The sequence below is a fragment of the Papaver somniferum genome, unplaced genomic scaffold (genome assembly GCF_003573695.1).
Source record: "Papaver somniferum cultivar HN1 unplaced genomic scaffold, ASM357369v1 unplaced-scaffold_79, whole genome shotgun sequence".
Lineage (NCBI taxonomy): Eukaryota > Viridiplantae > Streptophyta > Magnoliopsida > Ranunculales > Papaveraceae > Papaver > Papaver somniferum.
The window spans coordinates 1416835-1434616 of NW_020650859.1; the positions used below are offsets into that span (position 1 = coordinate 1416835).

A 17782-nucleotide genomic window follows, 5' to 3' on the forward strand; every position below is an offset into this window, starting at 1 on the left:
AAATAAATAAAACATATTAAGATAATAAGTTTTACGGAAAATATAAAGTTACACTAACCAATCATCCGAGACACATTCACAACAGTAATAATATTTGAGCGACGTATTCCTTCGAAGTAGCAAGGGTGATTCTTGCGGATTCTTCAGTGATCATTAAAGCGGCATGAGGTTTTCGGCCTCTTAGTCAGATAATATTTGGTCCTTACTGGTACCTCAATGTATGCACATTCTACATAGCACGTGTTCAAAATCAACTAACGGTGGTAAAATTATATCCGACGGAAAAACCATTCGTGGAGTGGTTGAAACTATAAGGCTCCTCGCATATAAAACATTAATCTTCTCGAAATTTGGTTCTGCTGTTTCATAACCCTCCAATAGACTAAGACAAAATCGACGATGATAATGTATCTCAAAATCTCTTATAATCTCTGCTTCACGTAAAATGTAGTGTTTGTTGCAAATGTTAAACAATATTTTGATAGATTAATATATGAATTAATAATTATTATTTAGTAATAATTTTATTTCGTGATAAATTGATAAATTTTGCCGGTGGTTCTGGACAAACCGTCCAAAAAACCACCCCAAAACCGTTTTATGGGAATTTCAGGGTGGGTCATTTATAAGTGAGTTGAGTCCATCGCATATGTATAAGTATTTTTTTTCGGCAAAAAACTCTTGGCAGACCCCATAAAAGACCATGCCAAAACCTTTTATCTCACGGATTTTTAATGGTGGGATTCTCTACAAATTCCTAACAGTGTTGGGACCCGTCTCCATATGAGGGGTATTTTTTGCATAGTCCGTTTATTAAGTATGCGTAGAACTGCTGATTTTTGGGTGCTTGAGTGGATGATTTGTTAAAAAATTTTGAATTTATTATGGAAGCAGCTACACTCAGCCAAAAAAATTTTACCTCACAGGCTCTTGAGAAGTAATATGAGGGTCCAAGTCCGTGAGTTTAGCATTTGGATTGATGCGTGCTAAAATAGGGTCCAAAATTTTGTTTCGCTCGGTGATTGGCTCGGATTTCACCCTCGGTTTATTCATCATTGCCGATTGAACACTCAAAGTAAATGTTGACCAGTCAATTTTACTCTTCCCACGTGGACAAGACGGAGCCCACAAAAACAAGGAAATTTGACCAAGAGAAATGTTACCGAAAGAGAGGAATCATCGTAGGCAATATTTGTTTGAGACCATTGAAACCAATTTCCACCAAAAACCAGACTCCATTTTAAATGTCATCTCAATCTCTCTTGACTGCAAGAAGAATTCAATTCCTGAAACATTCATCATTAAAATGGCTCAGCTCTATCGCGTCGAAACATCGTCAAAATCTCAGAGAGATCGTGGCAGCAGCACGGAGCAGCAGCAACATTTGCAGCACCATCCCCCTCGTATTGCAACAGGTAATGCTTCACCAACCCATTCATTCACGCATATGTAAGATCTCGTTCTCACGTGCTTTTGCATAAATGCAGGCCATGAGCATCATCCGAACGAAGCAACTGCCAGGATATTGGCAACGGAAGTAACACCGCCGGCCGTCAAGCATCCGCAAAATGAAGCTATTGCAAGAATAACAACGGTTGCAACCCCAACCAAGCATCATCAAAATGAAGCTTCGGGGAAGACGGTGACTGTTGTAACTCCGACTACGCCAACGACGCCTATGTTTGGGAAGAACCATGATCAAGAAGAAATAGATCATATAACTCACAGCCCAAGCAACAAAAAATCAGTTATCGCAAAGGTTAAAGAGAAGGCTAAGAAATGGAAACATAACCTTGTTAATAAGAAAAAACACCATAACAATTCCTCGCCGTCTGCGTCGCCGGGTACTGCTACGCCTACTACTCCTCCACCTCCTGCGTGGGGTGTGGCATTAGACGACGATGATTATAATGATGCGGAAGAAGACGATGACAAGAATCATTACCATGTTGAACATAAAGAAGCTGCTGTAGAACCTGCAGAATATCTTGGTGCACCAAGTAATGTTAATAAGAACCCCAAATGAAATGTGTTTAGTTAAATGCCACTGGATCGTGACAATGTCGTAATCGATATTTTGGTTTCTTTTCAGTGTATCAATCAGAACGTGCGAGTAATGATCCCGGCAAACATTCGGATAAACCTGCAGAATGCCTTGGTGCACCAAGTACGTGACATCATGAACCCTTAACCCGAATAGTTATTTAACAAAATGGCATTCTTTTAGCGATTTAAGTACTAATGCGTTTTCGGTTTTCAGTGTACGGATCAGAACGTGCGAGTAACGATCAAGGAAAACATTCATATAAACCTGCAGAATACCTTGGTGCACCAAGTAATTGACATCCTGAATCCTTAACCCTGAACCCTGAACGGTTATTTAACAAAATGGCATTTTTTTTCATGACTTCAGTACTAATCGATTTTCGGTTTTCAGTGTACGGATCAGAACGTGCGAGTAACGATCAAGGAAAACATTCACATAAACCTGCAGAATACCTCGGTGCACCAAGTAATTGACATCCTGAATCCTTAACCCTGAACCCTGAACGGTTATTTAACAAAATGGCATTTTTTTTCATGACTTCAGTACTAATCGATTTTCGGTTTTCAGTGTACGGATCAGAACGTGCAAGTAACGAGCAAGGAAAACATTCACATAAACCTGCAGAATACCTCGGTGCACCAAGTAATTGACATCCTGAACCCTAAACCCTGAACTGTTACTTAGCAAAATGACATTCTTCTGTGTTAAAATACTAATAGATTTTAGGTTTTCAGTGTATGAATCAGAACGTGCAAGTAACAATCAAGGCAATCATCTGGACAAGCATGTGGCAAGTCATGCAGTTCTTCAACCTTTAGTCTCAGATAAGCATATTTTGGAAACTAAAAATACTCCTATTCTTCCTGTGAAGACTACTGCTCCACCCATTGTTTCTATGACGACTACGCCGCCACCAGATAATTCTGCGATTACTATTCATGTTGAGAAAGAACCTCAGAGTAAGAAAGAAAGCCCCAGCAAAACAATAACCGAAACTGTAACAGAAAAATTTGGACCAGCTTATGCTAAGGTTTCTGAAGCAACCCAGTCACTCGCATCAAAAATTCAAAATGCAGCAATGCCAGCGTCAAGTGCATCGTCCACATTACCGATAACGAGCAGCCGAGATGAGACAAGGAGTGGTGAGAAGAGATGGGATAAAGGTGTCTCAGTGAGACAATATTTTATCAGTAAGCTGGAACCAGGAGACGAAGAAAAGGCACTTTCTGAGGTGATATCTGACGCAATGAGCCCGAAAACAATCACTGGAGATACAGGTGTTGTTGAGAAAGTTAGAGAAGCTGTTTCTTCTATGCTCGGTGTTGAACAAGCATCACCTACATTGCCTGAACGTATTCCAGTATCTACAAATCCGCAAGAAGGTACGGCAACATTTTTCTCCTTGTCCGGTTCTTTCGATTTACTGATGCAAGCCTAATGCTTTCATCACTTGCATGTCTGTTTGCAGTTTTCGTAGAAGAAAAACACGAAAGGCGACTCCAAGCCAACTAACAAGCTAAGTACCATCCCTGAATCCGGAGGGAGAAAGCGAAAAGTTTTGCTGATTAAAGATTGGATTAACCATATATAATATGCTGTACTAGTAAATAACTAAGCTAGTTGCAAGCTTCCTGTAATTTGCAACAAAAGTTTTGAACATATTTCTGTAACGATAAACTCGACTTGACATGTACATAACTGGTATAGTCATTGTCAAATTCTGTAGCGCGCTATCTATGCGCTCGAAATAAGATACTACCACAGTAGATTTGTGTAAAAACCTGGTGCAAAATTGTTTCTAGTCTCTTTAGTAATACGGTAATACTCCGTCCGTTTCAGGAAAACCGATACTTTCACTTTTCAATTTCGCTTATTTTATGAAAGTATCACTTTTCCTGAAACAATACAAGTTATACAGGAACAACAAAAGAAAAACAGTAGAGAACAGAGCACAAAGGAACAGAACAGTTCTCTATGAATGAATCTTTAAAAAGAAGAATATTTTAAGGAAAATGAAACAACAATTTCTGCAACCTGTTGGAAAATTCAGAATCATATATATTAACTCAACATCAAGGTTTGAAAACTGTATTATAATACACTAAATAGATTACAAACACGGAACGTGACTACCTCTATTCAACGACGAATTCAAACAGGACTTGATGGTATTGACTCAGTTGGCGTTGATGATGGTATAGACTTAGTGTTTCCAGTAGAAAAAAGGCGATGATCTTCTGGACAATCCCGCCGCGTGAATGCTTGATTCAGCGTATCGCTAGAATCTAGAGCACACAAATCTGCCGGATGCAGAGTAAGATCACCGCTAAGGTACTGCATAACTCGTCTCATACTTGGTCTATGCTCGGGATCAGTATGAGTACAGAGCAGCCCAAGTCTGAGAGCCAATTCCATCTGTTCTACTACGTAATCATTTCCTAAATTTCGATCAGCTGTGTCAAGCATTGTGCCTTTCCTCCAATTTGACAAAGCCCAGTCGACAAGATAAATCAAACCCTCACCTGTTATGGCTGTGTTCAGCTCTACTGGTCTCTTCCCAGTACAAACTTCAAGCAAGAACACCCCAAAAGCATAAACATCAGTGCTAGTTGACGCCATTCCGCTTTTAGTCATCTCTGGTGCAAGATAACCTGGCGTACCGACCACTCTAGAAGTTGGAGCATCACAGGTTCCATGATCAAACAGCATTGCAAGACCAAAATCACCTAATCTTGGATTCATTTCATTATCTAACAAAACATTACTTGACTTGATATCTCTATGAATCACAACCTTTTCCCATTCTTCATGTAGATAAACTAGCCCAGAGGCTACACCTTTGATGATCTGAAACCTTCTACTCCAATCCAGCATTGTCCTCACTGTCGTGGATCCATTTTGTGAGCGGCGCCGAAACAGGAAATTGTCTAGACTTCCATTAGGCATGTAGTCATAGACCAACAGCAGCTCTCCTTTACGCCTGCAGTAACCATACAGCTGCACTAAATTCCGATGGCGAAGCTTGCCAATACTAACAATCTCTGCAATAAATTGCTGCATTCCCCTTGTTGAATCATGGGAGACTTTCTTGATAGCAACTTGAATCTTAGTCGAGGGCAACACACCTCTGTAGACCTTACCGAATGCACCATTTCCTATGACATCTTTTTCCTTAAACCCATTTGTAGCCCTGTAAAGATCTTTATATGCAAATCTATGAGTCCCGTAAATGTCTTCCCAATCCTCAATCAATTCAGCATATTTCTTCTTCCACACATAGATAATGACAGCAGCAGCAATTAAGGTCAGCACAACAATTGGGATGAGCACAGACAAAGCAATTTTCTCCGGTTTCTTGAAAGTCCTAGGGTGGTCAGGCAGACTCGGTACGTGAAGCTCTTGAGCTGTACCATTCACCTTAAAACTCCATCCATGTATGTAATGAAACGTCTTCACAGTCTGAGTAGACGAAGAGAATCCAATATACATATTCTCTAAAAGAACACTCGAAAGATCAAGTGACAACGACATCAACGGGACATCCGGTTGTGGTACATGAATTGGAACAATTGTGACATTAAGTAGCTTTGCCATCCCATCATAATCTATCCACATTTGCATAGGTTCGCCACTCGAAAGACTCAAATTCTTATACCCACCATTCAAATCAGTATAATACTTGGCGAATTTCGCCTTAACGGACTTCAATCCATTAACATCAATCCCGATATGGTTATTATCAACATCATACTCGACATTCCTATTAGTATCAATCTCAATTGCAAGAATATGGTTTTTCGGGTTCCCGTTATTGGTATCGTTAAAAATCCCTAGGTACTGGTTTGCCAAACCCCCTGGCAACCCTCTTGTGGGTGCAATCACAAAAGCCATCCCTTGCCCATTAATTTCACTCTCAGACACAATTGCAAAAATGAAAGTAGTCGAAAACGAAAGAGGAGCACTGATGTTACCTCTACCCACCGCCGCCACCGATGAATTGGTAGTATTAATCTTGAATTGAACTGGATTGGAGTAGAAAGCATGGCCAACTCCATACTTGGTGTCAATATGAGTTAGCCTCAATAGACCACCAGATGTAATATCAGCCATTCCATCAAGTACCAAATCTTTGGCTTCTTTAAACCCATTATAGATGAAATCAACACCTTCCAATGCTTCTGAAGAATTGAAGCCCAGATGCAGCAAAAGCAACAAAATCTTGATGAAGATGAAGAACATAGCTGCTAATGAAATGACCCAGTAACCTTATCTTGTTTTTTTAGACTCAGTGGGAAATAGACAAGAACACATAATAGACAGAGGAGACTGCAGATCTGGTTGTGGTGGTGGTGGTGGTGGTGGTGAAATCCACACAATAATAATGAAATTGAATAAAGAAGTGATTTTTAAGTGAGAATCTATAAAATAATACAGAGGGGATGGACAGATGTGATAGTAGCTGGAGTGGGATGCCCTCCAATTATATAAAAACTACTAAAAGAACAAAACAGAAACTGACAAATTTCAGACAGATATCTTGAGAAAAGATAATTCAGAGGAGGAATAATAATATGTAGAGTGGATTTTGAGTATTTTTTGAATTAACCCTTCCTATGAGATTTTACCATCTTCTTCTCCATTATTGGTGTTCAAATCTGCTACATATATGATGCTCTGCTCAGAGATATGGGCCCAACAACCTTTTTTGAAAGCAGAAAAATGGTCCTAAGCTTTGAATCTGACACTTTAAAAAGTCATTCTCGGGTTGTTGTTAAGAACCAACTTGGGGGATTGCAAAGACAATGGTCAAAGTAGGTTGACCTGGTCAATGATTGAAAAGTAGCATGTTTTTAATTAGAGATTACATTAATGGCTTAGGTTTTTCTTTTTTGAAGCACGAAATTTACTATTAAACTTCTGTTAACGGCCTAGAGGAAAAGTATTTCATGATTAACTTAAACTCGTAGAAAAATCAACAATTAAATGAGGGTCGAATGTTAATCTCCAATGATAAAAATTATATATATATATATATTCTACAATATCTCCTTATCTTTTTCATAATTAATAAAAAGGATACTTTAAAAAGGCGTATCTGACACGTATCCCCAAGTATCCGACACGGATACGTCACCGATTTTGAAAAAAAGGCATTAAGGTGTTTGGGAAATGGCCAAAACCGTACGGGCAAAGCTGTGTTTGACATTGGCCTTCCCAAATCCATTCTTGCACTCCCCATAACAGAAGTCTCATCTTGCATCTATGAAACGGAAAGATGAATAAAAGGAATGTTTACTGGATGATTCTTGTGATGCTGACTTGGAAATAATTTTACTTTCAACTAGAAGTGTACATACTCAACTAAACACTTTGGGAAATAAATTCTCAATGCATTTATTACTGAAAAGATTAACGGTCAACACCGTACATAATATTTTTCCTTGTTTAGGTAAAAATATCAATATCGTACAACTTTTGCATCAGATGTCACCAAACGCGTAGTTGATTGTGTTGCCCGTGTATATGTGTTTGCTGCACCTCTCAAGGTTTTGTTCAATCGGAGCACGGATAAAACAATGACATATATAAGGAGGAGATTTTTATTTCTAAAAAGAAAAAAGAAAAAGGAGGATTTTGATGTATTTCTTGGCCACGACTGTCTTGAAGTCCTCCGTGACCATCGGCAATTTCTTCCCAACAGGGGCCCGTGAAGGAATTTTGCTACGACAAGGCAACAAAATTTGAACGATTTTTTTTTTGGGCACCCCTCTTTTTTGTTGGGACCATGATGTGCATAGGCCATCTATCCTATATCTATGAGGGGTATTCTAAAGTTACGTGTTTTTTCCACAAAACTCTCTACGCCTGTTTATTAAGTAGGCAAACAAAAAGAATAAGGAGACTAGGCCAAGACCTTAAAGACAGGAGAAGAGAGGACAAAAATAACATGATTTATAGGGGCTGATACCAGTCCTACTAAAGGGATATCATTCCATATAAGAAAAAATGATCTCAACGTTTCCGGTCGTTGGATCGGCCGAATGGTATCCCCTCTTAGTAGGACTGGTATCAACCCTTACAAAATCATGAAAAATAAAAGCAAAAGAACATGATACAAATTATCTAAGACGATAAAACGACATACTTCACTAGTCACTAAACACAGTCGATCGAATAAAATGTGGTGGTTCATTCCACCACTGCGAGCCTGTAGATGCTCATATGGACCCAACAACCTTTTCAAATGGTCCTAAGGCTAATTCCTATGGGCTAGATTGAACTGCTAAATTGGCCAAAAAGTGTTGCAAATTAAGAAAAAAGTTAACACTACTTATGAATACTTCTCTTTCCTAGCAACTGCTCGCAGTTCAACTAGCTGCGAGAATAAAACGGTGAATCATTCAGCACTGAAAAAGTGACATAAACACTGAACCATTCAGCGCTAGATAAATGTTTTTGGTAGAGAAAGAAAGTGCGACGTACTTGAGAGAGAAAAGGTGGAGAGAGAGAGAGGGAAAAAAAGGAGACAGAGGAAAAAGAGAGAGAGAGAAATGATAATGATCGGTATAAAATCATATGACGCCGTTTAGTTCAGCGTTCAGCGCTATTTTATTCAGCGTTTCACTGCTAAATTAGAAATACCATAGGACTTAGGATATTGTCATGGCTGACGTGGATGGACAATCTAACTGCTAAATATCTACCCATAGGAGTTAGTCTAACTCCTAACAAAGATAAGTTTGGAACTTACGGGGAAATTATCCACTTTTGTCCTAAAATTTTATGGATGATTCTAATGTTGACTTAATTTGAACTTGGCTTGACCAAAGAGACTTAAATACATCCGGGGACAACTCATTTAATTTGATTGATCATACCCAACTAAACAATTTTTATGCATTAAAAGTGGGATTAAAAATTATGTTGTGTCAGTCCCATAGTCAATTGGGTACCATACCTTCTTATTCTACTTGTTTTTGGTAAATATCAATATCATAAATATGATCCACTCATTGTGTGTCTATGCAAAAAAAAAAAAAAAAAGAATTACTTGCTCTCGAAATGGCAAGTCGGGATACCAATTACCTAGTCTCTCATTCAAATGTCTGATCTTTTGCGCACTTTCTAAAACTTTCTGAAAAATTATTTTCATGCTGGATGTGTTTTTGATAGATATATATATAATACAATAGCAAGAAAGAAAAAAGTTGAACCATATTCATTTCTCACCCACCTTACCGAACATCATCACATTGACTATTCCAACATGGAATTCCTCTCGACAATCTATGGGTGTCTTTAAGGCCTGCATAATGGTGATGAAACTGGGAAGTCGAAACGAATCTTCAAAGACATAAGAAGAGGAAAATAAGGTGAAACAAAGTTTTGTTAGGGACTGGCAGCAACAAAGCAAGGTTTGACGGGCAAGCTGATAGGCACATTTTTGTGTCTGATATAATCTCAATTGTATATATTGTTAGTGCTCGATTTTGTATTTATTATGGTTTTTTGTGTCTTTGTAGGTGTTTTTGGAGAAATAAGCTTTTGCGGGGAAATTGACTCGAAAAGTGGTATTTGCGCTCGTGGGAGAAAATTACTATTCGGACTCTCGGTTTGGATAAGGGGCACTTCAATTACTAAGGGGCACCTCACTGCTATATAGACTCCAATGGCTAAATGCACCCCAGTATGGATATGGGGAGGTCATCTTCTCTTTTGTTTGGAAATAGAAACTGGCGGGAAGACCTGGTTATTCCTGCGTATTCTTTGGACATGATTTTGAAGAGTTTGAGACGGATTTGGTTTTTGTTTTTGATTGGTATTATCCTATAACGGCTAAACAGGGATTCTAAGTGCTTTAGATTCGATAAAGCAAGGATGTACACCGAGTTGTATCAAAACAGAGAGTGAGACTTTCACGGGAAAATGGTTGTTGAACTGCGAGGATATCCAGCGAGATTTGGTCGGAGATTTTCTCTGATTTGGATTGGGAGTGACGTGTAAAGATTAAACAGGGAAGGTAAGGCGACTAGATTCGAAAAAAGAGCAGTAGTTGTCGAGTTGGGATAAAACACAGGAGGTTTAATATCATGGGATATCTTTGCTGTATTTTTGGAAAGAATGTGGTGAGATTGGAAGAGAATATACTCTGCAAGATTTACTGATATTTTTAGAAGAGTTTACATCAAACAGAAAGTCGCGTGAGAAGAGAAAAAGGAAATAATAACCAAACTTGCCGGAACTTGTAAAAGAATAAAAATAGGGGTGTTCTCGGGATTTAATGACCCAAGTCAATCGTATAAAAGTGTGTTTTATCCACGACACACATAGTATCGTTCCCAGCAGTCTTACATCTTCTGTATCGTTAGTAACAGTCGATCTGCCACGCATATAAACGTTGCAATTGATCTGTTTTGGTGATTTTCCTTGTACTTCCATCTTTAAACACTGTTTGAGCCATGTTTCTATCTTTTGAGAGTTTGTACGACATCATGAGCTAAACCCCAACACTGGGATGACGGAGGAAGCCATTTTTCATGCGTGTGGTAATTATATTTAATTCTTTCATGACTTTTTGCAAGGATTATTAATTGTTTTATGGTTTTTATTGAACGGTTTTGATTTCAATTGATGGGTTATACTTAGGTTAAGTCTTTTGATATCCCATGCTTTATTTTTATAGTCGTTGCTTTTCAAAAATCTACCTTGGCAAAGAAACATAGTCAATATTCTATTTGAGATATAATTGTCTAGAATAACTATATGAATCGCATGAATGGATTTATTGGTGGAATCCTGAGTCCCAGTCTCCTTTAACATTAAGTGAAACCAAAATTAAGTCTGAAATCAAATCTTTACAAGTCTTTGAACGAACTTCTACTTATCATTTTCAAAACCACATCAATTTTTGGCGCCGACGACGCAGACTTGTATTTAGATTTGTTTTAGGTTTCTTTTTCTTTTTATTATTTTTGTTCTTTTTTACGCGTTTTGGTATTTTTCGATTATTTTCAGATTTGGAGCGAAGCTACAAGGAAAGAAAAAGTGCTATAATAGGAAAGCATCGCCAGAGAAGGAAAGAAAAAAGGAATCTGAAAGGAGTGAAGAAGAAGATTTTGTATATAGTTATTTTGTTTATTTTTAAATAGGATTTTATTTTTGTAATTTTTCTTTTCCTTTTTGGACATTTTTAGTTTTGGACTTTATTTTTGGACTGGACATTATTATTATTTTGAAACCCTAAGGAAGGGTTAAAAATTAAATATAAACTGTTTGCAGGGAAGGACGACAGTTACGATACTGTCTTCGCCCGTCGGGTTCGTACACTGACATTGGAGTCGGTGGCCTGAGTCGACTTCAATGGTTCATCGCCCGTCTGATACGGAGGTAAGACTCTATCCACCCACGAATCCCCTGTCAGTGGGTTTTATTTTGTGCGACAACTCACACCCCTGCAGTAGAATGTCGAACTGGTATTACAATATCCAATACAACGAATATCCGACTGAGTTTCAAAATGGACGTTTCTACTTTGACCATAGTGTGAATAGTGGTTGGGAACATCATCCTTTTGAAGATTATGGTCCATACCATGGTGATCCCAATTACTATCCACATACGCACCGGTCAGATGAGAAAAATTCTTATATTTCTTCTTTAGAAGAGTCTCTCAGGAAATTAGAAGAGTCGACACGTAGGATAGCTGGGATGAATAACTTAGTTTATGACGAAAGAAAACTTTCTATAGAGGAATCCCTCAAGCTGATAGCTGAGACGAACGAAAGAATTGCTCGAAATAATCTTAATTTTCAATACAGTGTCTCTAATAATACCCTTGAAAAGGAGGATAGTTATTTGCATAATCAAGATGACGAGGATATAATTGGTAACACTACTTGTTGTTAGATGAGGTTTAACCATTTTCATGTTATTATAATGATTATGATGAGGATAGTGTTGATGAAGAATTTGAAATAAATAGGTATAGTGATCAGGAATTTGCTACTCCAACTGAGCTTAATAATAATATTATTTCTAGTTCAAATCCAAATAATTTTAATAATTATTCACTTATTCAAAAGGGCGAGGATTTGACTAGAGATACCCCCATTTTAGACGATGTAGTATTTCCTTTTGATTACGAAGCTAATAATGGTTTAGAGGAACGAGTATATTTTGAGTCTAGCGATTTAGAAACAATAGACTTAGAAAAAGAAAATGAACTCGTCGAGATGAGTGAGGATGTACCCAACTTAGAAGAATCAATTGACCATTTTCATGAATTTGATGATCTAGAAATTAGGGAAATTGTAGCTAGTCTATCTAGATACACCCAAAACTCTAAGTTTGGGGGTGATTATCATTCTCCTTGTGCCTTACCTTTAGCTCTTACAGATATCCCTCACTTGGGACTTGACATATGTGCCTCAACCATTTTACAAGATTATCTTCATACACGTTTTCCTGAACCTAGTGATGTCCACAAGAAATTTCAATTATTAGAAACCCATCCTCTGGTTGATGTGATTTACCCAGGATATGATACCCAGATTGACTTTGTTTTCCCACCAAATATTTTACTTCCAAATGTGGGAATGTTTGATTTTCAAATGTGTCGAATATTAAGTTTTGAGACTAAACCTAATTAATTTAGGAGATTAGGGTCGACATACTTGTTTAAGGAAGATCACCACTCTCATTGTGGTCAGCTGTGTAAGTCAAATCTGATTAACTTAGAGGATCCTCAATTATTCAGGTTATTATTATGTGCTTCTAAGTTTTTATTTGAGTTTTTCCAGACTCTAGAACTTGAACATTTGGATCTAACCTATGAGGAAACGCAACCCATGAAAATATTTTATTTGGACCCAGTTATAGATCCTGAACCTGAACCACAACTAGATGTAGTTGTCTTAAACAGGAAACTAGACAAGGGTGTACTTTATTTTTTCATTTTCTTGGCATGTTGCAGATTACTTTTACTTGTGATAGCTCTATTTGGTTTTGATGACCCACAGATATTTCGGCTATTACTTTATGATTCTATGAGGTGACTAATCCTTTCTTAGTCTGGCTGAAGACGTTAAACTTAGAACTTCTTGGGAGGTAACCCATTCTCATGCAACACGGTAATATCTTTCCTTATCTCTTTTGCTTCAAATGGTAACAGTTTCTCCTTGTTCATGCTTTCAATTTGATCTTTAGAACATTGAGGACAATGTTAGATTTAAGTTTGGGGGTATAAGAGAAACTTTTTAGACAATTAAACTCCAGAGCCTAGAAATTTATGCATATTAAGGATGACACTAACCAATCTAAGTGGATGGAAGCATTTTGGTTGTAGTAGTTGAGGAACCAATCTGACTAGATGGCAACATGTAAAGAGTCTATTCATAAAAGCACAGAGCTCAGGTGTTAGAAATAACATGATAGTTTCACCATATCTCGTTGAGTCCTTTTCACTTCTGTTTTTATTTTGTTTTGTTTTTAAACTATGTTTCTCTAAGTGATTAGGTGGGGCTCACGATTCAAGTTGTTACCAATGCTAGGGTGAATTAGAGTGATTGAGATACAAACAAAAAATAAAAAAAAATAAAAAAGTTGAAAAAAAGAAGAAGAGAAATTGAGACAAGACCATCAGACCAACTGGAATAAATTCAATAAAGTCGACCACTGGAACCCTTGTATATGCCAGTTGTGTTGACCTAGAGTTAGGATTATCAATCACTGGTTCCTTTGTATATGCCAGTGTGTTGATATTAGTCAGACTAGTATCTCAGTCCATTAGGATAGGTTCATTTTTGCGGAGGCCTTCAGACAGATATGAGAAACACCGTTCACCTAGTAAACATCAAAACCATCTATGTTTTTCTATATCCATCTTCTTGATATCTCCATGTGATTAATTTTGACTCCGAATATTGATGTTCATAGTGCGACTATCTGAGTAGAGCTCTGTCACTTCATATGAATTTTAGTATGCTGGAGTGCGAACTCGTGTACAACAATTGGAATTTCGCGTCAGGGTACTTCCTCCTGTAATCAATAAGTATGTCAACCAAGGAGATTCTTTAGTGCCTTCCAAGGTTCTGTGTGGATAGCTAGGATCTGGAGTATAAAGGTTTTGTGGGTATACCTCTGGTAAGCCCTCCGGAGACAACACTCCGCCACTAGGGCCACCTAGGGGTTTAAAGGCTTATTGCATACGCTAAATGCAATCGACGATGCCTGCGACACTGAGTTAGGATTTTATTTTCTAGATTTGATTTGCTCGAGGACTAGAAAATAATAAGTTTGGGGGTATTTGATAGACACATTTTTGTGTCTGATATAGTCTCAATTATATATATTGTTAGTGCTCGATTTTGTATTTATTATGGCTTTTTATGTCTTTGTAGGTGTTTTTGGAGAAATAAGCTTTGGCGGGAAAATTGGCTCGAAAATTGGTATTTGCGCTCGTGGGAGAAAATTACTATTCGGACTCTCAGTTTGGATAAGGGGAACTTCAATTACTAAGGGGCACCTCACTGCTATATAGACTCCAATGGATAAATGCACCCCAGTATGGATAGGGGGAGGTCATCTTCTCTTTTGTTTGGAAATAGAAACTGGCGGGAAGACCTGGTTATTCCTGTGTATTCTTTGGACATGATTTTGAAGAGTTTGAGACGGATTTGGTTTTTGTTTTTGATTGGTATTATCCTATAACGGCTAAACAGGGATTCTAAGTGCTTTAGATTCGATAAAGCAAGGATGTACACCGAGTTGTATCAAAACAGAGAGTGAGACTTTCACGGGAAAATGGTTGTTGAACTGCGAGGATTTCCAGCGAGATTTGGTCGGAGATTTTCTCTGATTTGGATTGGGAGTGACGTGTAAAGATTAAACAGGGAAGGTAAGGCGACCAGTTTCGAAAAAAGAGCAGTAGTTGTCGAGTTGGGATAAAACACATGAGGTTTAATATCACGGGATATCTTTGCTGTATTTTTGGAAAGAATGTGGTGAGATTGGAAGAGAATATACTCTGCAAGATTTACTGATATTTTTAGAAGAGTTTACATCAAACAGAAAGTCGCGTGAGAAGAGAAAAAGGAAATAATAACCAAACTTGCCGGAACTTGTAAAAGAATAAAAATAGGGGTGTTCTCGGGATTTAATGACCCAAGTCAATCGTATAAAAGTGTGTTTTATCCACGACACACATAGTATCGTTCCCAGCAGTCTTACATCTTCTGTATCGTTAGTAACAGTCGATCTGCCACGCATATAAACGTTGCAATTGATCTGTTTTGGTGATTTTCCTTGTACTTCCATCTTTAAACACTGTTTGAGCCATGTTTCTATCTTTTGAGAGTTTGTACGACATCATGAGATAAACCCCAACACTGGGATGACGGAGGAAGCCATTTTTCATGCGTGTGGTAATTATATTTAATTCTTTCATGACTTTTTGCAAGGATTATTAATTGTTTTATGGTTTTTATTGAACGGTTTTGATTTCAATTGATGGGTTATACTTAGGTTAAGTCTTTTGATATCCCATGCTTTATTTTTATAGTCGTTGCTTTTCAAAAATCTACCTTGGCAAAGAAACATAGTCAATATTCTATTTGAGATATAATTGTCTAGAATAACTATATGAATCGCATGAATGGATTTATTGGTGGAATCCTGAGTCCCAGTCTCCTTTAACATTAAGTGAAACCAAAATTAAGTCTGAAATCAAATCTTTACAAGTCTTTGAACGAAATTCTACTTATCATTTTCAAAACCACATCACAAGCCCAAGTTGTTTGAAAATAAAGGTTTGAAAACCCAATGGGTGGGATTTCCCATTGGGCTTTCAAGCCCATTTACACTTAATTGCACTGCCAGTCAAAACTTTGTATCCCCGTAATAAGTATTCTATTTGAACCCTGATTTTGGGCATACTGAAATCTTACTAGGCATACTGCATAAAGAAAAAAAAGGTTATGAAATAGCAAAATAAGATTACGCCTTAACCCAAAAAAAATTTTGATGGCAAATTTTCCCTTTACGTATTAGTGTTAGTAATATTGATTAGTGATTAAATATTTTGTTTAGTGATTAAGATATTTTTCAGAATTATAAAGGTTGTTTAGGTGATGTTTTGGATCATGGTTCGGCGAAACAAGTTGAGGTTCGGCTCACATCTATGAGTCGAATCTACCATTGATGAACGGTTCGACTCACTGAATCTGTTTACTGCATGCACCGAACCTATAATTTTCAATTCCAACCCTTTTGCTAGACACTAGTTCGGCTTATATGAAAGTTTCATAGTAAGCCGAACAACATCCTGAATAGCCCGGAAAAAAAAAATTTACTAGTTCGGCTTATATTTCGAAAATCGTATGAGCCGAACATCAATTTGTTATTTTTTGGGTTAAAATATTGTTATTGGTTCGGCACATATTGAGAATATCGTAATATCCGAACCTCGTAAATGTGCTAGATTCAGCACATATTATGATTATCGAATACGCCGAACCCCTATGCATCTCTATCTGTGACTAGGTTCGTCTTGAAATTTCATGTTGAACTGTTCATATACACTTACAGGAAGCTTTTGTGAAGAACAGTTCGGCTAAAAACGCAACTCAATTTTGAGCCGAACCCAACACTGTAACCGTCATTTAATCGATGAAAAACAACAAATAGGAGGTTGGGTTTCTAAAACTTACTTTCTTATCCTCATTTCCGGAGTTGGAGATGCAGTTGGTTCAATTTCTGGTTCAATTTGAGTTTCTACACCTTCATCTTCAATTGGTTCTTCTTCTTCAATTGATGGATTAGAAGACGATTTGGTTTGCCTAGTCCCTGCTTTTCTTTGTACGAGTCATTATGTGGTTGAGTTTAATCGACGATCAAATTTTTACGAATCGATAATTAATCACGATGATGAATTTTTTTTTTTAGCAGGAGGGGGAAGAGTTCGGCTAGAGGAGGAGGAAGAAGAAGAGATGTTAGGGGAAACTGATTTTGATTTTTTAGAAAACTGATTTTAGATTTTTGTAGGCTAAATAGGTAATTGAACTACCCATAGAGTACCCCTTATAAAATCATCCAAAATGGAATTATTGTTTTGTATGCCTAGAAAGATTTAGGTATGCCCAAAATCAGGGTTCTTCTATTTATATATCCCTACTTGATCAATAAGAAAAGAAGAACATTATAGAGCTGTATCTCATAAGTCGATTCCATGTCTCTCTGATTCTCACTTAAATTCACAGCATGTACTAACTAGTGACTACAAAGCATCTTCTTTGGAAAACTAAATCCGAACAAGTTGGAATAAATCAAGCGACATTGATCACCTAAAACAAACAAATAGTTGGTGATGATAACTAGCTGGACCTGAATTTGAAGTTACACTGTTGTTAGCACAATTCCCCTTCCGTCTCTGACTTATCAAAACCAATTTGTTTGACAGAGTTAAGTGAGTTATAGATTTGGAGTGTAAAACAATTTGCTTCCTTCAAAACTTTATTTGAGTGTCTGTGACCATTTGAGCAAATAAACTTGAGTTAGCTGCAGTGCTGCACCTAACTGGAAATTAGAAAACTAGAAAGAAAAGAATTTGAGATGGAACAAGTTTTTTATTTTGATCATTAAATTTATTTTAAGCTACAATAAATGAAAATTCATTTTACCTATTAGTATTCCGAGTCCGCTCATAACAAACAAAGAATCAAATATCATAATTTGTTTCTT

At 37.3% G+C, this 17782-nt stretch overlaps 2 protein-coding genes across 8 annotated transcripts; one reads left to right on the forward strand and one right to left on the reverse strand.

Moving 5' to 3' along the window:
- The first annotated feature begins 1248 nt into the window (after nucleotides 1-1248).
- Nucleotides 1249-3827, forward strand: LOC113344661 (PHD finger protein rhinoceros-like). 7 transcript variants are annotated; one of them, XM_026588585.1, is made up of 8 exons: nucleotides 1254-1415; nucleotides 1488-2000; nucleotides 2093-2167; nucleotides 2261-2335; nucleotides 2438-2512; nucleotides 2615-2689; nucleotides 2782-3429; nucleotides 3516-3827. In XM_026588585.1, the coding sequence occupies exons 1-8, from the start codon at nucleotides 1307-1309 to the stop codon at nucleotides 3557-3559; spliced, it is 1614 nt and encodes a 537-aa protein (XP_026444370.1). In that variant the 5' UTR covers nucleotides 1254-1306; the 3' UTR covers nucleotides 3560-3827. The 7 variants fall into 7 exon arrangements, with proteins under 7 accessions (XP_026444376.1, XP_026444374.1, XP_026444373.1 ...); XM_026588589.1 differs by lacking the exon at nucleotides 2438-2512 and having other exon boundaries at nucleotides 1250-1415; XM_026588588.1 differs by lacking the exon at nucleotides 2261-2335 and having other exon boundaries at nucleotides 1250-1415.
- Nucleotides 3828-4075: 248 nt separating this feature from the next.
- On the reverse strand, nucleotides 4076-6693 carry LOC113344660 (L-type lectin-domain containing receptor kinase IV.2-like). The gene has a single exon (XM_026588584.1). It carries the CDS (start codon nucleotides 6284-6286, stop codon nucleotides 4199-4201), a length of 2088 nt encoding a protein of 695 aa, XP_026444369.1. The 5' UTR covers nucleotides 6287-6693; the 3' UTR covers nucleotides 4076-4198.
- Nucleotides 6694-17782: the final 11089 nt, after the last annotated feature.